General features: G+C 40.7%; 1 protein-coding gene across 4 annotated transcripts; it reads left to right on the plus strand.

Annotated features, from left to right (window-relative positions):
- Positions 1-222: 222 nt before the first annotated feature.
- LOC147326994 (deoxycytidylate deaminase-like) lies at positions 223-26,185 on the plus strand. 4 transcript variants are annotated; one of them, XM_086294594.1, is made up of 13 exons: positions 226-722; positions 7,059-7,206; positions 9,115-9,252; positions 10,727-10,915; positions 12,828-12,926; positions 13,572-13,643; positions 15,022-15,068; positions 18,187-18,286; positions 19,027-19,162; positions 19,541-19,657; positions 22,130-22,226; positions 25,120-25,245; positions 25,755-26,185. In XM_086294594.1, exons 1-12 carry the CDS (start codon positions 631-633, stop codon positions 25,202-25,204), a joined length of 1,320 nt encoding a protein of 439 aa, XP_086150720.1. In that variant the 5' UTR covers positions 226-630; the 3' UTR covers positions 25,205-25,245; positions 25,755-26,185. The 4 variants fall into 4 exon arrangements, with proteins under 4 accessions (XP_086150721.1, XP_086150720.1, XP_086150719.1 ...); XM_086294595.1 differs by lacking the exon at positions 25,120-25,245 and having other exon boundaries at positions 223-722; XM_086294593.1 differs by having other exon boundaries at positions 228-722; positions 25,120-26,185.

Genomic DNA, 26,185 nt, shown 5'->3' on the forward strand with positions numbered 1-26,185 from the left:
AGAACTGGTCATTGCTCTTTGAATGGCACTCCTTTCAACATGGGGAAACATCTAGCTGGTTTATGTAATCGGTGTAATGCTATAGAAACAATAGAACGTGTGCTTATTAGCTGCCGGAAATAAGTCAATCAAAGAAGAATATCGAGTGTAGAAATGGATACTAACAGGGAATTGAAGTTTGAGAATGTGGTTGCTCAGTTAAATCATGATGAAGGGAAAGGAATTTCGTTTCTGAGAAGTACCAAAGTCATCAGGAGCATATAAGGAAATGATGTAGCAGTATAGCCCAAGAGATGGCAGTAGTGCAACATTGTTGGATGCAAGCTGCCGTTAATAACTAAGGAAGAAGAAGAAGAAGAAGAGCCAATCGAGCGTCGCGTTGTTGACGACCCGGGAGAAACAAAACTAGCTAAAGGAAAAGGAAAAGCGGCAGAAGAATGATTCATACGAGTTATGTCTCTTTGTGGAAAAGAGGATAAAGGAGTGTTAATAGAGCTTCGACTTTTTAAACAATCAATTCGGCTTCTTTAAATTTGGCGTTGTCACAACAGAGAAACTCCTTCGTACCTTTTTGGGAATAAAGCGGGGATTGGCATCAACGGGCTCTTCTTTCTTTTACATCTATTTAAAATGTTGTCTACTGGAGATGTTCAAGGTTATCTCCGTAAACTGGAAGCTCTCCTGCGAGTGATCAAGTACCCGGGATACGTCGACTACAATGGGTAAGCGTCACCACCGCCAGTCCCTTGTTACTAAAGAGATCCAAACTAGCAGTATTCGCGTTACAATGTTTTATTAGTAATTTGTGTAAGAAAAACACTTTGATTAAAAACCACGGCTCTTCAGTTGTAGCATTTTTACTGCTAAAGGGTACAAAGCTCGTTCCCAAGAGTGCCTATTCGGCTCGACGCCATCGTTTTCCATTCCTATCTTCTTTGTTTGTTTGTTTTTAAATAAGATCCTTATTTAAAGATTGGTACAATACAAAGTAAAATGAAACAGTATTGCATTAAAGGTTTTGTACTTACAGAAACTGTACCAGAAACAAACAAACATTAGCCAGAACATACAATACACATACGCTAGGGGGAGAAGTTTATCTAATTAAACCAAAGAGCGGTGATTGAAGGATCTTCATTTTTCCACATACAACCATAGTTTTGGGTTAGCGGATTTCTTAATTGAATTAAGATATTGCAAAAACTCATAGAAAAGGAGGGATGTCTTCCTAAACATTTGGATTTGTGAATATGAAATTTAGCCTTTAAGATTAACAAGTTAATCATATCTATGTTGAATTGTCTTTGGTTTTTGTGGGGACCAAATAATACATGTTTCCAAAATAGTAAAAAAAAACCTTTAAATCCATCTTCTGAGATGAAGACACGTAATCTCTGCCAGAAGTTTTGTACAAGGGGACAAAACCAAAAAAGATGCATAGCAGATTCCTTACAAGTCTTACAAAAGCTACAGTTTGCATCAATGTCTAACTTGAATTTCTTTGAAGATAATCTTTAGATGGGTAAATTCTGTGTATTACCTTATAAGAAATGTCTTTAACTTTGTTGGTAATTAAAAACTGATTAGGTAGTTTCCAAACTTAGAATATATATGTATATTCTGCACCACATCTCTGTGCGTTCATCATTTGTTTGAAGCCAGCTCACCTCTTGCAACCACTTTTCCGAGAATACGCGCTTCTTTTGTGGTTCGGACTCCTGACATTTCTTTGGAGGTGGAGGAACATCACAGCAATTGCTTAAAGGAGCTTCTTCGACATCTTTAAGAGTTCTAAACAAATGTCTGTCCTCCTCCAGAAAATCTTATGTACGCAAACACGCGTTGCAACTTCTTATCTTGTGCGCATTTTTTATTTTGACAGCGAATGCGCACCCGCGGACCACTTATGTGCAGCCCTGGTTATGCTATTCTGAAATAAAGGTCTAATAGATTTATTGTTGTTTTCAGAATACTTAGATAAGCATGTCTTACCAATGACAGTTTGTATTGGAGATACCAACGGCATATGGTATGAAGGGATATTAGGTTTATTCTTAAAAAGCATACAAACCCCTGATGGTATTGAGCCAAATACTTTAGCATCATCATCATGATTTATAGCTAAATTGAGATGTAGACAAAATTCTTCATTGGAGAGAAGCATACCATTTGATGTTTCCATTACATGTACTATCGAGTACAGCCTAATGTGCCTGAGGTCGTTATAGCAATGCAGTCGACCATCCCGTGACATCATTTGTATGTGACACGAACGCTAGAACAAAGGTGGATGTAATCAATATTGATATGAAGTACAATTAAGTATCCATCCATCCTCTTCAGCTAATCCTTTTCAGGGTCGCGGGGCGGCTGGAGCATATCCCAGCTTCCATAGGGTGAGAGGCAGGCTACACCCTGGACAGATTGCCAGTCTGTCTCAGGGCCAACACATAGAAACATACATTTGCAATTACATTCACACCTATGTGCAATATAGAATTACCAATGAACCTAACCCCGCTAACTCCCAGAATATCACGCAAACACGGGGAGAGCATGCAAACTTCACACAGAAAGGGCCCGGCGAGGTGATGGACTTGAACTCAGGACCTTCTTGCTGTGAGGTATGCCACCGGGCTGCCCTAATGAAGTCTATGATATAAAATATTTTTTTGTATTTAATACATTTGTTATTCCAAATCAGAGATTTATGTCGGGAAAAATTATGTTTGTAAAGATGAAGCCAGCATGAAAATGCTTGTAACGGAATTGGAGTTTTGTTTGGGTGAGCAGGAAGAGCAGATCACCTTCTAATCAGAAGGTTGGTGGTTTGATCGCTGTCTCCTCCAGTCTGAATGGGCAATATACTAATACCAAGTTTCACAATGATCCATCGGAGTATGAATGTGTGTGAATGTTAGATAGAAAGCACTTGTGTAGAAAGAGCATAGAAAAAAGTGTTTGTGCAAATGGCAGCGAATGAGGCAAGTTGTGTAAAGCGCTACATAAGAAGGGATTCTGTCCCTCTATGTTTAAAAATAAGGTTTGGTATTAAATACCAGAATCTATGTTTGTCTCTAATGACACGTTTGATCCAGTTCAGGTTGAATTTGATGCTGAAAATGAGATATTTCTCTCTCAGACTGATATTGACAAATATGAATCCCCAGATAAGGTCATTACTACTTCTTTGGCAGGAATACCTTCAATTTCTTTATGGATACAAGCTTCTTTGAGAGGGAACAGGACACCTTTTGTTATTTGAAGTAAGACCTGATACTTCAGAGAAAGCATTAATACAGTTTTTTAATCTGAAACTCATCTTTCGAGGAGATAGCTGTATCATCTGTTAACTTCCTGGCCTGAGATGGCGATCCCTTCAAATGCATCATTGTCTTCCTTGCACAAAGCCTGATTAACACTCAACTATAATGGCATCCAAACAGAATTGAAGTCTTTCTGTAAAAATATAAGATAGTAATTTGACATCATTGTTAATTTGTGTAACTGGCCTCCAATTATCATTTTGTATCATTTGATTCTTATCAGGTTCAGGTGTAATTAAGCCCCGACACATTGGTGAAAGAAACCTACACGCTTCTGTGGCCTCCTTTAAAACATTTAATAAGTCAGTGATGTGATCTTGAAAGAGCCTCTGAAATGTTCCAGTGAGTCCATCATCACTTGGGGATTTTTTCTTGTTCAGTTTACTGATAAACTGTTTGAGTTCTTTCAGAGATAATTCTTGATCACATCATTTCCATTGATTTTTGTCAATAATTTGTGCCCTCATTTTAATCTGTGTAAAGAAAGGTTAAGTTTTTTCAGACTGTAGCTTTTGGTAAAATCCCTCAATAACGACAGAGATTTGTTGAGTTTTCAGATATTTTCATTGTTCGTTCTAAGTTTATGTATGTGGTTGATTTCTTTTTTCCAGTTGGTGTTCCTTTTGCGTTGCTCCATCCATTTACTTTGAGTGCGACAATAAGCACCCATAGCCAATGCTAATAAATAAGATTTAATTCAGAGAGTAGTGAACTTCTCATGCTCATGAATAAAATAGATTTTGTTTTAAGTCTCTTTTCTTTGACTTATTCCTTCCTTCTCTTCATTGCAGAAATGTGATATTTTGTGAATTGCCAGTGCTTTCTTAAACATTTTCTTCTGTAGCGTTTCTCCAATTACTGCTAGTAATATTTGTCTTTTTTAGTGAGCATATTATTATGAATATTATAAGCGTATTACTTAATTTCCATTCATAAATGCTAGATAACATTCCAATGGATGCAGCCGTTCCAGTATTTTGCTCAGGGACACTTTGACAGGTGGGCTCGTGGAGCCGTGGATCAATCCATCAGCCTTCATAAAGAAAGACAGCCCACTCTTTACTAGAGGTGGGAATCACCATACATCCCACGATACGATATTATCACAATACTTAACGCACGATACGATATTATTGCAATTTTTAAAAATATTTTGCGATATTCAGATTCTGTACATGAAGGTAAACTTCATCAATATTCATTTTATCTAATATCAAAGTCTCACACTCAGTCTTTCTCTCATCTCAGTCAGTTTTATTGTTGACAAACTGAACGGTTTGTATTACAGTCTAGTCCAACTTAACTGAATGCAACCATCTGGTACAATTACAGCTATTCTGAACTATGCAATATGAAAACTATGCAGCCCCTTCAGCAACTGAAGAATTTGAAAGTAAATTAAAACAAAATATAATTTTATGTTAAATAAAAAAGTTTTAAACTTAATTAAAATAAAACATGTCTTAAATTAAAATAAGTAAACTGTCATGTTTATTGCTGCCAAAAACCAGTTAAACACATTTGGACAGTGAAGGGATGTCAGGATTCTTGCTCAGAAAAAGGATCAACATGCTCTGAAATCAGAGCACAAAAACCTTTTTTGTAACAAAATATCGATTTCTGCCGTCCCTGTATCGATACATTATTAGCAAACAAAATATCACGATACTACACAGTATCGATTTTTTTCCCCCACCCCTACTCTTTACCTGACACTTGCTCCCCCCAAGCTGCACAATAATCTTTGTGAGTGGAGCCTCTTAGTTTAACTGAGCTTGAATGGATCGCCTTGATGTTGCCAGTTAAACACTAGGTATCACTGTTGTCACAAAATGAACCCTGCAGATTTTAACACGTTCTACGTAGTGTGGTTGAAGCCATCCTGATAACCTTATCCCACCGACGATGTGGAGATCCAACTTTTTTAGATCCAATTAAAATCAAGGCAGTCAAAAAGATGCTGGAAAAGAGGAGAATTCTTGGAACAGAGTTTACACTGAATCATATGAACAGCAAGAAAATACATACAGAGTATAGCAAGCAAAGCAAAAATCCCGGGGTGCACAGCCTTAAGCACAGACAGCAGAGCGACCCAGAGATGGACAGCAGCAGGAGAAAAGGGAGTGCTGGGGTGTCCTCTGGTCCCCTAATATAGGACCAGTATCCCCGCCCCTGCTGCTGGGTAACTTTCCCAGCCGTCCTCAGGCCAAACACAGCTGCAGGGACGGGTACCGACAAAAGTCTTGGCCAAAGGCCAGTCAGCACTCTGACTAGCCTTTTCTTTGGCTTATCACAATAGGTCAGAACCAAGTCAAACATTGCACATTAATCCCAATGATTAAATCTTACAACAGGCAGTCAGCATGTGGCATAATCTTATATTATACATGTAAATAATACCTGACCTAACTACATAGGTTACATGCTTATTCTCATTGTAGGCTTATAGTAGGGGTGTGTGTGTGCATGCACGGGCGAAAGACAAAACACTGACTGGCTGCTCTCATCAAAAACAAGCCAGTCGTGTAGCTCACCATTGTCAGCTTGTTTCACGTTTTCGTTAAAAAAAAAAAAATCACAGTTTAACTTTGGGTTCTTCCCTTGACTCGTCCCACTAAACTCCAGAAATGTAAATCTACATTTCAAAAGCTACTGTTGAAATTTTCCTCCTCCTTCCAGAGCCCCTTTTCCATTAGCACCTCCTCGGATCGACTTGTTTTTTGTAGCCATTTCTCCCCTTGCCGGGTTTCAAAAATGGCAGTTTTAATTTTTGTGAACAGGACGCTCTCATGACTCATCGTGTGACGCTACTGACCAGCCAGTCTGACGACGTCACATTTTAGTATCTGCTCGGATCGCATAGTGGCATTTAGATAGCAGAAACCCAGGCGCATCTCAAATTGAACGTATTTTTCTGTTCAAATTTAAACCCGCCAGTGGCGAGTGCTAATTTCCACCCCTGCCTGTGCATCAAATGAATGTTAGGTCCAATGTTTCTTTTTGTTTTGTTTTGGGGGTTTTTTGCCCTTTTTTTTTTTTCTAACATGCTCCACCCAATACTGAGAAATATCTCTGCACCTTCCAGGTTTTTCCAGTATGTTTTTGTTCAGCACTTTGGTCCTTAGCAGGTTGTTCACAATTCTGGCAATAGACTGGCTGCTCTTTGTGAAGACTGAAAGATAAATGTTTGCCACTTAAGGCCATGCAGACCAAGTGTCAGCCTCACACCGGGGTTCCAGTTAAGCAGAGGTTGTGAATTGGTATCAGAGCACGTGTGTATTCTGCAGCTTTGGCAGCACCGCCCATCATTTCACGGTTCTTGGAATCATTTGTAAGAAATAGTAAGAAAATACTTGGCTTGTTCTACATGATTAAGTATGTGTGAATGTATGTTAATAATGTAATAACAAAACAACCAAAAGCCTGTAATACCCCATAATACTACATTTACCATTTTGGGAAGATGCAGGATTGCATGATTGCATGAATTTGTACATATTCTGTAAGTATTTATGTTGAATGTAAATTTGCACATAATACAGATGGTTGTACCTCTGTCAGGTCTGTGTAAATACATATCAGATATACCAGATGAATAAAAAAGAACAAAATGTAAATCTGAATGTTCTGAACGACCTGATTCTGAAAAGCGACGAATGTGTAATCAGCACAGCAGATGGATTTCTGTATCTGCTCTAATGCTGTGAATGCTGTTGTGTGTTACTCTGCCAGGCTGTCCAAAGGAGATCCATCAGCTTTTCTGCCAATACTGAGTTTCACTCTCACCTCCTTCTCTCCACCTTTTGCTGAGCAACTGATGGCAGCTGGTTTAGAGCTGACGGGTAAAACTGACCTCCGCTTTACAGAGGCCGTTTATAAGGTAACAAATTCCTGTGTTTAGAGTGTTGTCTTTTTGCTAATGCGCAAAAACTGTTATACTGATTGAGCCGCCCCTTGTTTCTCCGTGCTTCAAAAGTGCTGAGGTCTGCGCCCTCGGGTTAGATGCCTCTGTCAGGTCTGTGCTAGACACAATTTAAGTTTGATTCTTTGTTTCTGTTATATGTTGACAAAGCACTGGTTCATCCCTCGAGTTAGGCCGCTTTTTATGCTCGAGTGATTTACAGGTTGGTGTTAAGAGGCTTAACAAAGAAAAACCATTCTTCTGAAAATGGTCAGATACAAGGACTTGAGTGGAAATGAATGAAAAAGCCGCCAACGTTCAAAGAAAAAGGCCTCAGGAACTATTACTCAAGACCACTGTTAAGAAATGAACAGAAGCTTATTGGAATAAAAAATAAGAAAGAAATGAAGGATTGCTTAAGAGTTTTGCAGAGCACTATATGACAACTGTTCAAAGATGGTATTGACCTAAAAGTGTTGACCTACCATTGCCAAGAACATGGGTCTATTTGTGTTACTCTGTGTGAGGCCTGTTTCTGTGATTAAACATTGTTACGGGGATGCAACAACAGGAATAAAGGATGCACACAAACAGACTTAAGAAACAGTATGTTTGGTATAGGGAATGAAAAGCATGAGGAACTCACCCACATTAGTTACAACACAGAACATTTATCTGGTTCACCTTGTTGTTTGTTTCCAAATCCTGTCATGCTTCATTCATTGAGTTATGTTACGTTCAGTAATCACACAGTTAGCCTTTTGTTGTGTGAGGAAAGCAGTTATTACTGAAAGGAAAAAAATAAATATAAAGAAATGCTAAATATTAGGAAAAGGTGTATGGATAAGAACAGCTCTTATAATTTCATTGCACTGAAGAGTAGATCTGATGATGTCAGAGCGCTGCAGCAAGCAGGAGGCTAAACACTGACACAAAGCTGTCTGTGGCTGTAGCTTGGTATTTGTAAGGATAATGTGAGACACATTTAAAATAATACAACATCGTTTGTCAGTAGTTTTTACCTCTCAGTAGTAAAAAGCTGGTGGGGTGTTGTCGTCACCCTTCTACCAAAACCTTGGACAAGTTTGAATATCAGTGATGTCTACCTCCAGGTCAGAGGTCACGGTTTCTGAAAATCGTGTGAATGAGATCACTTGAGAGCAGGGTGATGTAGGGTATTGAAACTGATGCTGTAGGTGTATCTACGAGGATGCTGAGCGGTACCACTGGTCACTGCCAGTATTTTCCACATGTGTAGATATTATACTTTCACACGCTACACTTTAAGGAAGGCAAGCCAAAGTAAGGAAAGCTAGCCATGGTCACAAGCAAGGGTGCAGAGAAAAGGTTTGTTGACCAGGTATGTAAAGAATAGATATGAAATTAAAGGGTTTACATACAGTGTTAACACATGTTACACAAGGGATAGCTAATAGAGCTATAGCGTGCCCATTCCTAAACACAAGCCTAATGTAGCATTGCTCGATAATGTCATGTGTGTTTTAATCCAATAATGATAACGTTCACTGGGAACGAAAGAAGTGCTAAAAAACAGCAAACACCAAAAAATAAAGCATGAAAAGCACAGCAAAGACTGCAGTTTAGATCTTTTTGTTTTCAACACAGTATGTGCTTCACTCTTCATCACTGTCAGTATGTGCTTCACTCTTCATCGTGGACCAGCAACAGCAGGAGTACACACAGACTGGCTGTAGCACGTACTGTGTACACTGCCTCCATCTGACCAAAGAGCAGACAGCGAGCCCGCTCTCTCTACTTTTAATCCCATTTACAGTAGAAAAGTGCTTTATAAGAAAGTCCATTCAGTCCTGTAACAATGTGTCCAGCTTTGTGAGTGTGTTTCCTGTCTCCGTTTTGTCTGTCAAGGTGTTACGAGATATCTTCCAGTATAAGCCCTTGCTGACCAAGCAGCAGTTCCTGCAGTGGGGCTTCTCTCAAAGGAAAATCTCTGTCATCTGTGACATTATTAATTTGGTCCTGCAGAAACACAGCCAGCTGAAGAAGGTACGAAACCTGCCATTTGTTTTTATTTCCATGTATTTGCCTCAAATGGAGAGCGCTTGTTCCAGAAGTTTCTGTAGTGTGTTTGAGTTTGTGTTTGTTGCTGGGTCACAAGTGGCACACTGTGTTACACCAGTCATTTCTCACTCCAAGTTTCTCAAAGCAAACATTTAATATATGACTTGTCACAAGATATAATAATATCCAAAGGTACAGAGAGTTGCTCAATGTTTTATTCCTGAGTAAAAAATACTGTTAACTACTCTGAACAGGATCTCCACAGAGACCAGTATAGCTCACTGGTTCAAGTAGGTGACCCATATGCTGCACGCCTACTGGAGAGGCAAAGGTTTGAATCCTTCCTGAGGCCATTTCTTGTGTCTTCTCCCTGTTCGTTCCCAGCTTTCCCGTCTTTTCTTCACTGTCCTGTCTCAGTAAAGAAAGGACAGTGAAAGAAATAAAGAAAAGCCCTGAAAATAGCCCCGAAAAAACCCCCCCAAAACATTTGAATGGCTCAGAGGACAAACCACTGAGACACACACAATTCAGCTGAGTAACAGTGTAACACAGCAGTGTAATGTACTGATTATTAGTTACTACATTAAACTATAACTGTTACATACTCACCACAAATCATATGTAGTATAGGATGAATATATTAGGCCAAAAAAGTCTAATATTAAGAATGTTTCTGATGATTTTTCTGAACCAAATACAAGTGTGTTGACTTTTAAAAGTCAGACTTGTTTGTTCTCACAGTGATAAATAGAAATACCATTTGTACCACAGTTTGCAGCCACACAGAAAACAGCAGAGGTGCTAAAGTGGTCAAATACACTGTCATTTACTTCATTGGCATTCAATACATTTCATAACATCAGAGAGCTGCCTTGATATTCTCCAGCAGTGGAAAAAAGAGACAAATTATGGACATGAGATGGGGTGGTTGCTGCTGAATAATCGTGCCAGTGGACCTGCCAGTTAAAAAATAAAACAGAACTGCCACCCATGTGCTTTTTTTTGTTTTTGCCAGTTTAAAAAATGGTAACAATAAAGTACATATGCATTTCTTCCACTGTATGGTACAGCTCAACCCCACTCGTGGGCCATTTATCAATATGCGTACTTGTGTGTTCTTGTGGACTTTGGAAGCTTCATCAGTCACAGCCCATAGTTCCACCTCACAGTGTGAGAAACGGTTACCATACAGCAGTCCTGTAGCCCAGAGTCGAATGCTCTGGCACCTAAGTCTGGTGTGAAGTCGTACATGACCAGCTGATGTCCAGAGAATGGCATAGCATTGTACACAACTGTACATCAGTGATGCAGTTTACTCAATGCGACAGGCACTCAAAGAAAGTCATGTCTTTGTTAACTGAAAGCCGTTCACAGATGTTTGGAGGATCACGTTTACAGAGAGGCGTGACGATAATAATGTAACATTAACAGCTGATCGTTGTGTTTTTATCTATTTTAGGTATCCAGGAAGTCATTTGTCATACATCACATGGAAAATCCTATGACATCTCCCACAAACTCCTCCCATACTGAACCATTGTCCTTGTATAATGGAACATGTGCCTCTGGTGACGTACACTCCCCTGATTCTTCCAGCAGTGACGCTGCAGAGCTGCCAGGAAAAGAGGATAAGGACAACAGCCTCCATGTTAGTGAACTCCTGTGACAGATGTTGGTTATTTGAGATTTTACTAACACGTGACTGCTAACCATGTGACATTAACTTGTCTCCACCCGTGAAAATCGTGATGATAATTTAGAATAAAATGAATAAGGCCCAAATCACACAGGCTTTGACGATAGTCAGTGGCCATCTGGCAAGTACCGGTTGTGAGGGGGAAACTGGGTACTCCCTGACCAATTGCAAGTGGTTACTCGAGGTTGATGGGAACATCTCTGGTAAAGCCCCGGTCAGACAGACCTGTGATTCGCTCACCAGTTGGCAAACAGCACCGTGTGATTGATTTGTTGGCAAGCATGGTAAATGGCCTGTATTTGTATAGCGCTTTACTAGTCCCTAAGGACCCCAAAGCGCTTTACATATCCAGTCATCCACCCATTCACACACTGGTGATGGCAGCTACATTGTAGCCACAGCTGCCCTGGGGCGCACTGACAGAGGCGAGGCTGCCGGACACTGGCGCCACCGGGCCCTCTGACCACCACCAGTAGGTAACAGGTGAAGTGTCTTGCCCAAGGACACAACGACCGAGACTGTCCAAGCCGGGGCTCGAACCGGCAACCTTCCGATTACAAGACGAACTCCCAACTCTTGAGCCACGATCGCCCCATAGTTGCCATAGTTGTCCGTAAGTAACAAATTTATTTATAAACACTCGCTGGCAACTCTCCAAGCTATAATGAATCTGTGGAAAGTGCAAATTGGAAACTGAGACCATTTGTGCTTTGAGAGATGTTGGGTACAGCTCTTTCACTTTGAAGCTTGTGTCACACTTTCTGAAGTTTTGCTACCGTCACCTCCCGCAGTCACTTACAACCAGTCGGGAAATGCACATTGTTTTCCCTAGCAGGGTGGGTGTATCATGTCCAATATACTGGACATTCTTTAACAAATGATGTCAAAAAATCTTAAAAGATTCAGTGCGTCTCAAAGTTTAATAGGCATGAAAGTCTGAGGATATGTTCAGGGTAGGTTGAACACATGTCAACACCATGAGTGGTGTATATGGCAGACAGGTTTTGGACCCAGTATGCAGGTCTCGAGAGGCAAAACCTGAACTCAAAAACGGCTTTATTGCATGTGACATTCCAGAAATGCAAAATAAAGAGCTCACTGGAGCCAGGAATACAGAACACTAGGCAATTAGAGAAAACCATGGCACTAGGTAGCAAAGGAGTCACACAGCAAAGAACACACATGGAGACAATAGAAACATGGCAGGTGATGAGGACAAGGAAGAAGAGTGGCAGGAACAAACTGGGAGACACTGGGAGAACAACTGAGCATTCATATGCTTGACACAGACAAAAGGTCAAAATACATGGACACATGACTGACTGAGGAGATGAGAGTAGCTACAGAGGGACACAAAGGGAACAAATAAGGCATGACAAGGCAACTGGACCTAAACTGGACATTGAAGCACAGGAGACAAAAGCCTACTTAAGTACAGGAAGTAACAAAACATGGAATCACAAACAGACAAAGCTACAGAAGCACAGGGACCACAGTGGAAACAAGATTCATTGGGGACCCTAAGGATGCAAAATAAACTAAAACCCAGAACTGAAGTAGATGAGAAAGCGCTCATCTACTTCGCTTAAAATATCAATATTGAAAAACGTTCAACTGAAAACACTGGGTCCAAACTCAGGGATGGTAACAAAAGCTCAGCTATGCAGTGTCTGGCCTCAGCAAGGTCAGTATTCTGGAGAAAGGCCTGGAGCAAGGCAGGAAAACAGACAAAGCTAAGATACTCCCTACTTATTTAAAATATGTTGCCCTTTCTTTAGTCTTGTTTTAGTCTTCTCTCTGATAGACAACAGGAAAGAGAATAACCCGAGCGCTTCTTTTCTGTAATTATCATATTCTTTTCCAGAATGTGGGAGAAGTCGTCACCGTATCCAGAGAAAGCTGGGAAAAGCTGATAAGCAGAGTCCTGCTGTTGGAAACAAAATTCGAACAGAGAAATACAGAGGTAGGTGTGTGCACATGCTGTGACGTCTGCTTTTCTCCCTGTAATTCTGTTGATACGTGGCAATTGATTAGGGGTGGGTTTAAAACATTGATTTCCTGATTCAAATCAAATTTATATCGAACAAATGTAAACTTGATGCCAAATTGCAAAACTCTCAGCTGTGTCTGTAATCAAACCTCTAACTTTGCTCTGCTTCACTTCAGCAGCATCAGGTCATGTTCAGATGCTGATTGATGGTTTTCTTACGTTTTTGTTCTACTGCAGAATATTTTTAAGATTATCTGCTATAAAAAGCCAATCCAGGAAAATCTGCTTCATGTTTCTCTGTTTGATCCTCAGTCACTTTGACACAAAGGCCTCTGCTGTGATGCTCACACCTCTGATGAAGTCTCACAGTGTCAGCTTTGGTTTTATACATAGACAGGAAATATATTATAATTCTGATCATTTATAAGTGCATATCCATATTTTTATATCTGAGTCCAAATTTAATTGAATCGAATCAGGACCTCGTGAATCGGCTTTTTCAGATTAAATTAAACCACCTTTTCTAAATGATTGGTAATCTGCAACCAGTTTACCCAAATGGTTTAAAAATGGCCATTTTAGTTGCATCTCCTTTTGCCTTCTCATGTCTTTTTTTAGGTGCACAATACACAGCCATGCCAGTCGTCTACCTCATCACATGCTTCCAGTTACACAATTGATCCTTCAAAGGTGAGTAATTTGCTCCTTATCTGTCCTGTGTTGTAGTCGTAATAGACCAAAGTGTAGACATGTGACCTTCTTGACTGTTTGTGCACTGAGTAATTTGGAAAAAAAGGTAATTAAGCTGAGTTGAAAACCTTATGTTTTCAAGCTTTCTCATGATTGGAATGAGTTAACCATACTTTAAATTTTGTGTTATTATTTTAAATTCTGTTCTGTTATGCTGTCTATGCAATTAAGTACCATTCATTTAGACCTGCTGGCACCTCCACGACTTCTTTGGCTGCGAGTCACAGTGACACGTATCTAAAGAGAAACCTCAACATGATATGGTAGAAATCACACAGTCGTTTAGGAAAATTCATTTGAGATGTTTGTAGTTTTGCTCAGTCACTAACATGGAGTGTTCTGGGATTTTGTGGAATCATTAAATCACTGCCTATAATTAAGTCTCAGGACACCTATTTGTACTTTATATCAGTCGCAAATAGAATAAACTTACACTTAATTATGTTTTTATATTTATGCTTTCCATCAGACTGTTCAACACCATCTGGGATGCAGCTAAAAAATACAAAACTGTCTTATGCTAATTTAAACGTTCATTTAATGGAATAAGTCTGTTGGCATTTTTGCCAGCTTTTCTTTTCTTTCTTTATAGTAGATTTTTTTCCAGTCTTACTGTCTGACACATTTAAAGCTGCTGCTCAGTATTCAGTGGGATTGGTCAGATGTTGCCAGTGTCACCCCTTGCACGCGCGTGTACCTAGATTAGGAAAGCCAGGGTAACTTAACAGGTTGATAACCAGCTTCATGTGACCATTCACCGTGATTGCTGATGTTAGTGTCAGTGAATCCAGAACAAAAAGATACCCTGGGTATGTTAAACTTGCTTCCTGGTACAAGGCCCATATTTGGGCGTATGAGGACGACTTCTGGCTTATCTCTGCTATCACTACAGAAACTTATTTTGTAGACCAAACTTGGTAGGAAATCACCATTTACTGACCAATTGAGAACATTATTCCTGGATTTTATTTATTTGGGCGATCGTGGCTCAAGAGTGGGCAGTTTGTCTTGTAACCGGAAGGTTGCCGGTTCGAGCCCCGGCTCGGACAGTCTCGGTCCTTGTGTCCTTGGGCAAGACACTTCACCCATTGCCTACTGGTGGTGGTCAGAGGGCCCGGTGGCGCCAGTGTCCAGCAGCCTCTCCTCAGTGCGCCCCAGGGTGGCTGTGGCTACACGCAGCTTTGCCATCACCTGTGTGTGTGTGTGTGTGTGTGTTTGAGATTGTGTCATTTGAAAACAGAAAACTTTCCAAGGTGTCCAAATTGAAGTGTTTATTTCTTAACCTGCTGTTTGTTTGTTTGTTTGTTTGTTTGTTTAGGAAGAGTGTAAATGGGCTACTGACGGGATACAAAACGTTGCCAACTTGTAAGTACCTGATTGTACTTCTGCAGTAGAAGCAGCCTGATTTTCAGTGTAAAGCTGTTTTGATGCAGTTATACTTCTTTAACTGTGAGATTTGCAGGCTGAAGAGCACCTCCAGTCTGTTGCACACTGAATCATCCACAACACACTGAATAATAACACTCAAAGCTTTAGTGCACTAAAGCTTTACTATACTTTAGTATACTGTATACTTATTATACAGGTACATATCCACCCATTAATGAGTTTAATCAGAGAAAAATAGTGAGGCTTAACAAACAGACAGAGATATCAAAGGGAGTAAAAGGTTTGACAGCATCAATATAATTCATGCAGAGATGTAAACCGGAGCACTCACAGTCAGCTCAATGCATCAACAGAAAGTTATCAGCACAACGATTCAGACAAAGAGCTTTTTAGGGTAAAGACTGAATATTATCAGTCACCTGACCTGCGTCCGACTGAACAGCATTCCACCAGAAACAGAGCGCTCTGGGAGAGCCTCGCATACAAGAGTCTGCTGGTGTCACCAGTTCCAGCACTAAAATGGAAAATTGTGATTTCACATGATGTTTTTGTTACTTTTGTCTTAATAAAGGTCCTGGTGCACCATGAGTTCATCAGTCAGTGACCCTCCCTCTTTAACGTTTGGCTACAGATTTGGTGGGCTTCCTGAACTCTTTTACTTTGCAGTAATACTACTTACAGCTGGTCACAGAATATAGGAGAGAGGGACTTGTTGCAAAGGTGCCATGCTATTACGTTACCGTGCTCAGAATTCAGAGCTCCTTAGAATGAGCCACTTTTATACCCTTGTAGCTTGTTGACTGCAAATACCTGAATTTTATCTCTATAGTGTAGCTGCACAAGCTGATGAATGACCTGTTAGTGCCAAACAGACATGAAGTGTACTTCACAAGTGCTGCTCTTTATATGGCAGCTGTTAACCTTCTAATTATGTTCTTAGAGCTTGAGCTCAAGTAATTAGTGATGTGGGTGTTTATCGTTTTCATTATGACTGAATGTCATAGTTCAAAGAAGTGGATCTGTACAGTTCAGCTGAGGGGGTACAAGGACCTTTGGCCAATAAGAAACGTCATTAATGTTAAACTTACTATAAATGTGTCATATGGTCATTGTGTGAATAATTATCAAGGAAGAGCACTGTCCTGTCCTCTAACACAATCAACCCAGTGTGAGTTACATGTGGGCGGGTCTACAGGAGGCTCTTCAGCCTGCTGTGGAGAGAATGATATAATAAATAGTTTTAAAGTGCTTTGTTGGCTCCATTTACATATAGGTGATTTTCACGTACTTTACCAAAGACGTATATGCCACCCTGCCCCACCCCTGTAAGACTTTCTCGATCCGCCACTGTGACCGAAGAAGCTGCAGTCCTTTGAAGCAAAAGTCAGGGCAGAAAAACTCCCACAGTCCGGCCTTAAGCGCGGGAGATTTCTTCCTGTGTTGTGACGTGGTTCACGGTGTCGTAGCGACCATCGTGCGGTATCAACAAAGGCTGCCGTTGTCAGAGGGATTTATACCAGTTACTTGTTACAATATGGAAGAAACCCAACAGCGTTCTAGTTTAAACAGGTAACCTTTCTCTACACGTGACGGGAAAGGCTCGGATTTCCACCGAGAAGCAGCTGAGTCTGTCCGCGTGTGGTGCGCTGTTACGTAGTGTTTTAGTATATGTTCCACCCTGAGTCCATGTCTTTCATTTATCAGTCCGTCACAGTGTTTTTCACATTTATTTTTAATGCTCGGAGGTCGTAAAACTGTCTCACTGGGCTGTTAGTGACGTTTCGAGTTTTATGGTGCGTTCCTGCATCGCCGGAAGTTCCCAGTTGGAGAGATTTTGTGGAATGCCAAAAAAAAATTGCATAAAAGGTCGGAACATACCCCAAGTTACCGATCCAATAGTAAAAGCGTGAACCTTTAATCTGCACTGTTGTGGATTTTGACTCACCGTGTGCAGAGGCTCTATTCCTGATGCTGCTCCCAGTGATACCTGCACGGCTCTACCTTGCCGAGAACCAAATTAAATCCCGTTTTTTCTACATTTATTCTCTCAAACACGATAATCGGGAGTGACGTCAGTCCCAAATACACTTCCTGTACTCCAGGTTATCTGTTTAGTCTCGCTTGAAGTGGAGTTTTCCGAGATCGACACATGTTTTGGTCCTTGTTGCAACAACAGACCCAGTTTTGCTGTTGACTGCTTAAAGCTTTCATCATCTTCCCATTATCCTTCTGTCTTCATGATTTCTTCCACCTCGATGAGTTCCCCCTTTCCAGACACTAGGAAGCATCTCCCACAGCCTAACACTGCCGCCTCTGCTTTTTCTCTGCTGGGACAGTTTTCTTTGGTTGCACATCTGCCCTTGTTTCTCCAAACATAAGCCCCGTGGCTCTCAGTAGTTTGTGTTATCGTTTGTGGCTCAGTACAGAGGTTTGTTTGTCAGGGGGCTTATGTGAGTCATTTTGGGGGAAATATTATTTTTATTATTCATAATGTTAATTAAAAAAATAATGTGCAATACTAAATAGTAATACAATTCTTATTCATCTTTTAATATAATTAAAAACTCTCGGTGTTGTCATTGTCTGTTGGACACTAACGCTGGCACCCTACCATCCCTGTAAACTGCTGCAGAGGGCAGCCAGAGCAACATCCCAGTGCCAGACACAACAGGCACTGTGTCCACTCTTTCCATACTCTGACAGCTTAGCTGATTTTGGGGCAGGAGGAAGATCTACAGAGTATTAGTGACATGGTTTTAATGTTGTGACTAATTGGTGTATATCTGAATAGTATCAGTCTTGTTACAAGTGCTGATACTGAAAACCATTATGTTCAAGCTTTTACTAAAGGTTATGCACATTGAGCTTCTACTCAGGAGACTCTGTGGTGTTTATATGTAAATGATTGTTTTGGCAGCTCATCAATTAATACATACGAATGTACACATCAGATAACACAAACTGAATCGTAACATTGATGGTGAGGTACCAGAGTGACGGCTCACAAAGCTGTGAAGTCCCTTAAACCAGAATTGGACAGTTTTTGTTTTCTCTCACATAACTTCATAAATCTCTTGGGTTTTTTTCTCTATAGTGGCAAAACCAAGAAAAGAGAGGACTACCTTGAGTGGCCAGAGTACTTCATGGCTGTGGCTTTTCTGTCAGCACAAAGAAGCAAAGACCCGAGCTCCCAGGTACGTCTGCGTTTGCTTATGTGTCAGGGCTGAAACAGATACTTTACTATGAGTTCATATCCAAATTTCTGGTGTACAGAACTGAGGTGTGGTTCAGGTTTAGAAGAGTCTTTTACTATGAGTTTACTGTTGTTGTTGTCATTTGCATGTTGGCATGAGAATGTGTGGTTGCTCGCTCATCTCTCCCCAGCTGTCTGAGGACACTGAGGAGCTCCCAGGCCGGCCGAAAGGCACAATCTCCCATTGTGTTAAAATATAATGTATTAGCAGGAACGTTTCTAATGCAATAGTTTAATGTGAAAACGGTCAAACGTCACCTTCATTGTCAAGCTGTCTTCGCACAATCCTAGTTTAGTTTGTTTCCTCTTGCTGTCCAAAAACAGGGAGACAAGGTTTAGGCCTGCTCAGATGTGATGTTCACTGTTGATGTAATGATTATTTAACACAGTTACTCAGACTCTGAAGGAAAGAAAAACAGGGAAAAATTGAACGTGCCCCAAAAATTGTATTTCCTCCCAATTTAAATATGCAGATGAAAGAAAGAGAAAACACACACAAATTTAAGGTGAGCTGAATATTAGAAAGTCTGTCAGGGAGCGAATTTGGGGCATGCATTATTGTAAAATAGGACGTGGTGGTATAATAATTTTAATTTGATGGTCTTGTTTTTATAAATATAGGAATCAGTTCTTTGTGTGTGTCCCTCTCTTTATGTCCCTCTGTCTCGGTGTCTCTCACAGGTGGGAGCATGTATAGTGAACCAGGAGAATAAGATAGTGGGCATCGGTTACAATGGTATGCCTAATGGCTGTAATGATGACCTGCTGCCATGGTCTCGCTCTGCTGATGACCGGCTTGACACTAAATACCCTTATGGTGAGAATGCACACTGTCATTTTTGCTTTCTTCTACAACAGCTTGTTTTAAAATGGTGTATTTGGTGCATTAAAGTAACAAAGCACTCCTGCTTTCATCCACCTTATGTGTGGGAGAATGTCTGGAGTAAACCAAATCCTATCTACATTTGCACCATACTGCCAAAAGTATCTGTTCATCTGCCCTCACACCTGAGCGACTCATTCTTTCACAGATGTTTATCTGTGTGTGATTTTATGCACCTGTGATCATGGAAGTGGGTGGAACAATTTTCAAACGTTTGGCCAGTTGGGGGCAGCAGAGGCTACATGATGAAGTGCTATCAAACTTGCAGTGTGTTTTAGTGACTGAGGTTTGTTTCGATGTCGTGTCTCACAGTGTGCCACGCAGAGCTGAATGCTATTATGAATAAGAACAGTGCTGATGTGAAGGACTGCACCATGTATGTGGCGTTGTTCCCCTGTAATGAGTGTGCCAAGCTCATTATTCAGGCAGGTGAGTATTAACAGCACACACTGTAACTGTTTCTACATTCATACTGATTCATGAAGGTCCAGGTAATAATATTAGGAGTCACAGCCGCCAATGTTGGCAGAACTCACTTCATTTTTAATAATAATAATAATAATAATGGATTATTATGGTCTGATTGGTTAGCCATCACCAGTTTGTCTGAATAACAAATCTAGCAGACACCCAACAAAGTCAGACGACTGTATTTGTCTTTCTGTGACTTGTCCCTTGTAAGAGTTATATATTCAGTTAAAAGTCCACACCTCCATCCCATAATGACTGATTTAAAATATGTTGTCAAGTAGAGTCAAAACTATTTAAAAAATTGTGATTAAAGCACATTTCCATTTGTGCCCAGCTATTATTCTACAAAGAAACTTGTTAGAAACAGTATTTTTATGGCCTCTCTCGGCTTTGATAACAGCTTGCATGTTTTCTGGCATTGCTCTTGTACTTGCTGTGATGCTCTTTTGTTAGTGACTTACAAAAGGTTTCTAGCTGTTCCCATCGACCTGCTTTGGATGAAACTTTGTGTGATCCATCCAAATCCACCAAATCCCAAAAGTGTGCAGTGGAATTAAAGTCCACACTTGAGTACTTGAACTGACGGACTGTCCGAATCAAAGTTACTTTTTCTTGGTTAGTTAAGCTCGGCGTCGCTTTAAAGTTTGCTTGTGGCCTTTGTCTTGTTGGTGCCCACAACAGTCCAGAAGGGTTTCCATGATGCAACAAGATGCTGTCGTAGACAATGTCAATTTTCACAAATTTCCCCATGTTGTTTCCAGAAATGTAACCCCGCGTGCGTGCGTGCGTGCGTGCGTGCGTGCGTGCGTGTGTGTGTGTGTGTGTGTGTGTGTGTGTGTGTGTGTGTGGGCACAGGAACAGTACCTAGTTGCAGTCACCTGCAGCTCCCTGACAGATCTGAAGTCTTCCTGTACATTTGTTGACCTCCTTAATGCTCAGTCGCTGCTTCTTAGCAGCTATTCTTCCTTTTTCAGCCTTGTTCATTCAGTTGTCTGATTATGGTCATTCTGAAAATCTTCTCAGACTAGTTAAGACTTCTTCGTAGCAGTAATCTTCTTTTCTCTCCCAGTACTTAAAAGTTTGAGGTGTGTGGCATCTGTTTCAGTCAGCTTTCATTTTCTGCCTCTTCTTGGCACATTTTCTAAGTACCAGTGTTTGCAGCATGCTTGACCACATCGTGAGAACAACATCTTTCCCCCTATTTGTTTCAAAGACCACCCAGTTATTCACATTTTCATTTAGTTCTAGATGATTTAGACTGCTCAGAGAAGACATAAATTATAATAACAATGCGATTTGCTGTCTGTGCAGGTACTCGGTCACCCAGGATGTGGTTGTCTTAGGAGCTTGAAAGGAAGGCAGTTTGACTTCTTTAGGTTTTTTGAAGATGAAAACAGCCTCTCATCCAAGAGGACGAGAGGCTGTTTTCAAACCAACAGTGTTTAAACCCCAGTGGTCGCTGACCATCTATTAGTCATCAGTGTTATCATATGAGCCAAGGTGTGATAAGAGGGCGTAGGGGGCGACCGTGGTTCAGGGGGTTGGGAAGCTCATCTTGTAACCGGAAGGTTGCCAGTTCGATCCCCAGCTCTGTCTGTCTTTGTCCTTGGGCAAGACACTTCACCTACCACCTGCTGGTGTTGACCGGAGGTGGTGCAGCCTCGCTTCTGTCAGTCTGCCCCAGGGCAGCTGTGGCTACACCTGCAGCTGCCTCCACCAGTGTGAATGTGAGACTGAATGAACAGTGGAATTGTACAGCGCTCTGAGGGTCTCGAAAAGCGCTATAAATGCAATCCATTATTATTATTATTATTATTATTACTACCTCCAGGGGTTTCAGGTGAGCCACATCCTATCACCTGACTTACTTGTCAGATTAAAGGTTCACGCTTGTGATTCTCCACAAGCCTAGGAACTTTTAAAACTGCTCTTAAAACTCACCTCTTCTCATTGGCTTTTAGCAAGCTTTAACCTATTGCTTTAACTTATTGTTTTAATTTATTGTTTTATCAGTGAGGTGTTTTATGTACTTGTGTTTTATTGTATTTTATATTTGTATTTTCTTGTACAGTACTTTGGTCAGCCTTGGTTGTTTTTAAATGTGCTTTATAAATAAACTTGACATACACGATGTAACCTGGTGCAAAGTGTGAGTGTGGGTTGTGGCCACCACCTCTGTTCAATAATGGTCATTCACAGTGGACATAGATGGCCTTTTTTACATTTAAGAATGTGATTCACTGCTACATCAGGCTGCAGAGTGGGTCAGTCCTTTGGAACAGAAAAGCGTGTATATTTAAAAAGTGTTAAACCCTCATCGGTGTGTCTGTTACTTAGTGTTTAATCAATTAACCTTAATTGATTTGCAATATTCCATCCTCTGTAATATCAAATAAGATTAATTTATGACCCCTCCCTCACTTTCTCCAGGTCTGAAGGAGGTGGTGTATCTTTCTGATAAGTACCATGACACACCTGAAATGACTGCTTCCAGAAGGCTGCTCAGTATGGCAAAGATCGAGTGCAGGTAAGTTACACGTTAGTCTAGAAGGAGAAACTGATGCTTTGTTGCCTTAAGTACGGCCAAACTACTCCGGACCAGAGACTGAATTCAGGCCAGGCGGTGGTTACGTTTCTGCAGTAGTCTGTCTCGGACACTTTCAGAATGTTGTAACTCAGGATGTATCAGGAAGCTTTTCCATGCTTGCAGAATCCCACTGCTGCAGATATTATGGCCAAATAGCAAAACTAAAGCTTGTGCTTGTTCTTAAAAGTTGTTGTGATGATGGTGCTTCACCTAAATTTCACACAATTCCTCCTTCATTCAGTACAGAGAAAAATCTCTGTGAATGTTGTCATACTGTGACTGTAGTTGAGACTGCCCAATAGATGCATGCTAAATCCAATAGCACGAGTAAGTGGAACTGCATCCAAATCTTAAACTTCAGATTTTATATCAGTTGCAATAAAACATTTCTTGAGTGCAGAGGCTAAAGTGGGTGTATTTTTGTTCTATTTCTATTTGATTGCTTTACAAAGTTACCAAGAACTCTGCAAATTCACAAAATTCAGGTTGCATTTGTAAATTGGATGAGTGACGAGAGGTTTCTCCCTCTGACAGCGCTGCGTCCAGATGAACACAATCAAACTGTGGGATTTACCTGGATGACTGAGCATGCATCAAGACATACAGTACGCTTATTTACATAGCCCCAATTAACAACAACAGCTATCTTTTAGACGTGTTGACTTACAATAAGTCAGTATAAACAAAGGACCACCAGATCTGAGAACTAAGCGGACAGACATGGAAGGGAGCACAACAAATGAACTGTGCAAGTGAAAATGTGGTGAAAGGGTTGGAATTGTTATGGAGGTCAGAAAAGGATGATTGATGTATTTGATTTAAAGGGAAAAGAAGATGTAAAGAAAAGTAAAGCGCCTGTTTCAGCGGGAGAAATGTGTCGTTTTCCTCAGCTGGGATGAACGGCTGAAAAATAGGATCAAGGGTGTGCAGAGCAGCCACAGCTCCACCTGCTGGTGATCCCAAGAAAGTACCAAATCAAGATTTCACCAACCCTATAGACCAGAGGGATCAAAGTCATTTTACATTTTACAACCACAAACAGCTCACTTTGATCCTAAGGTGGCCAGACCAGTGAAACTCTTTTCTGTCAGTGTAAAGAAGTTACACATTTAACTGTTTGTTTGTTTTTTACTAAAGCAAAAAAGGTTGGAGATTGGCCTATAATTAGACTGCTGGGTCTAGAGATGCTTTTTGAGTAAAGGTTTAACTACAGCCAGCTTGAAGGCCTGTGGTACATAACTGATTATTAGAGATAGGTTGATCATATTTAAGATCGAAGCATTAATTAATGGCAGGACTTCTTTGAGCAGTTTTGTAGGAATGGGGTCTAAAAGACACGTTGATGGTTTGGAGGAAGTAATTATTGAAGTTAACTCAGAAAGATCAATTGGAGAAAAAGAGTCTAACTTAACATCAATGGTACTAAGAGTAGCTGTAGATAATATTACATCTGTGGGATGATTACTGGTAATTTTTTCTCTAATGATTAAAACTTAATTTGTGAAGAAGTTCATGAAGTCATTACTAGTTAACGTTAAAGGGATGGTTGGCTCAACAGAGCTCTGACTGTTTGTCAGCCTGGCTACAGAGCTGAAGAGAAACCTGGGGGTTGTTCTTATTTCCTTCAATCAGTGATGAATAGTAAGATGTTCTGGCTTTGCGGAGGGCTTTCTTATAAAGCAGCAAACTATTTCTCCAGGCTAAATGATGATCCTCTAGATTTGTGACACGCCATTTCCTCTCCAGCTTACGAGTCATCTGCTTTAGGCTACGTGTTTGAGAATTATACCACGGAGTCAGGTACTTCTGATTAGAGACCTTAGTGTTCACTGGACCTACAGTATCCAGAGTCGTACGTAGTGAGGAGGTAAAATTATTAACAAGATAATCGACCTCTGTTGGAGTAGTGTTCAGATAGCTGCTCTGCTCTATGTTGGTACAGGGCATTGAAGATGATAACAGTGGGTGGATTATATTCTTAAACTTAGTTACAGCACTTTCAGAAAGACATCTACTGTGATAAACGTCTACTCTCCACCGCTGTGTAATCAATTATTGTAAATGTAAATGTTATCAGGAAATGATCAGACAGGAGAGGGTTTTCAGGAAACACTGTTAAATGTTCAGTTTCTATGCCATATGTTAAAACAAGATCTAATGAGCTGTAGATAAGGTCTGCTGTTAGACTAAAATAAAAAGGTACCCACCAGAGCACTCACTGTGAACGATGCACTGATCACACCTGCATTTTAAAGATAAGAACACAGCTGGTCACAACAAAATAAGAAACACACTAATAAATAATCGTAAAGGTAGAAATGATCAACTTTATTATCTTGTACAGACCTGCATGCAGCCTCTCTGTTCAGGCCTGAGTTGCAGCTGTGCTGCTCTGGATTCGACTCTTTATTTGCTACGATTAGTTCTCTACAGTCTGGACTCTGCTGTTAGTGAGGGGAAGAGCTGTGTCTGTCTGCAGCCACAGCACTGTTTGTATCACAGTTGTTTCAAACGAGTATCGTAACCCTGCACTTCTAGAAAGCTCATCATACAGACAAGACTCGGGGAGGCCTGTGCAACTCGGGGGCCGTTTCAGGAACACCTGCTAGACCCAAGTTATGATGCTCGATGTGGCTTAAAAAGATCCCAAGACGTGTCTGTGAGCTGAACTATGGATTTTTGTGGTTACAAACCTCTACATGAACCTTGTTATAACTTATCAGAGTAGGAGGCCAATAAAAATCTTTCAAAGGTGCATTTTCTTTTCTTTAAGCATTTTCTGTGTGTAAAGGTGCGTCTCTGACCAGTCTGTGTGTGTTTGGTGTTTTCACAGGCAGTTCAAGCCCAAGAGGACTGAGATTGTCATTGATTTTAGCTCCATTAACTGCTCTGGAATGCTGAACTGTGCAACCAAGTGAAAATGCAAATGCCTCACCTTGGGGAGCTGTTGAATGAGGCAGTGAGTCAAAGGGACTTTGATGCCTCTTTTTGTGTTTGTCTTCTCGCCTCCTGCTTTGTCCAAAGGAAAACTCAAGGATAACCTGACTTTGGCATCTTAGATATTTTGATTTGCTGCTTTAACGTTTTTCTTTTAAAACTTCCTCTGGGTCAAGGAATTCATAAGGCTTATGAACAAACTGTTGTGAGTAAATCAGAAATCTGTTTCTGTCAAGCTTCCAGGCTCGTTCTCCTCCATGAAGATCACTTAACCTTTGTTCACATTCACAGCTGAGACTGGGAGATGCTGTCATTACTGCTGGCACTCGGAGCTTCAGCATTCAGTATTTTATCACTACTTCCCTCCTCTCGGCTGATGCCACCTCTACAATACTGGGCTTTAATATTGTTAATACGAGTTAGCTTCATGCAGCTGAGCCTCATCACTCATTAGAGCCAAATGCTAGTTTTAATTAAGCAAACAACCTGTGAAAGGCTGATTGTGTATTTTTGTAAATATGATTACTGCAGATCCAGGTGACGTAGGTGCAGCGACTAAAGATCTTGGATGAGGTCGAATCCTGGTGACCTCAACATCTGACCTCAAAGTCGGTGTCAGAGGTCAAGTTTTAAGTCTTGGTGATAAGTCAGGACGATTTCCCCGTGTATGTAGTGCAGCTGCATCTACTACAGGATGAGGTGTGACGCTGGAAGCTGCCAATATTATTTGCAATTAAGTTCATCAAACCTGTTTACCAAAAGTAATGTCTGTAAATTTGACCCCATCCCTGACGTTTTACTTCTACTCTTTAATGCCTCCTCTGTAGTGAAGAATGTCTTTACTGCAGCTGGAGTCAAGTGTCAGAAACAAGAGCACACCGTTGTTATTTTGGACCTTTGTAACAGAATGTTTGATTGTACCACAGTAAATCTTTCATTCATTAAACACGCGTGAAAACGAA

This window comes from Aulonocara sp. 'chitande type north' Nkhata Bay, linkage group LG6, assembly GCF_057382095.1.
Source record: "Aulonocara sp. 'chitande type north' Nkhata Bay isolate Kocher_YH1m ecotype deep benthic linkage group LG6, A_spYH_male_GT1.1, whole genome shotgun sequence".
Taxonomy (NCBI): domain Eukaryota; kingdom Metazoa; phylum Chordata; class Actinopteri; order Cichliformes; family Cichlidae; genus Aulonocara; species Aulonocara sp. 'chitande type north' Nkhata Bay.

Coding starts and splice junctions, on each gene's coding strand:
- LOC147326994 (XM_086294594.1), top strand. CDS start 631: ATGTTGTCTACTGGAGATGTTCAAGGTTATCTCCGTAAACTGGAAGCT. Junction 15,069..18,186: donor ATACAAAACGTTGCCAACTT/GTAAGTACCTGA, acceptor TTTTCTCTATAG/TGGCAAAACCAAGAAAAGAG. Junction 18,287..19,026: donor GCAAAGACCCGAGCTCCCAG/GTACGTCTGCGT, acceptor TGTCTCTCACAG/GTGGGAGCATGTATAGTGAA.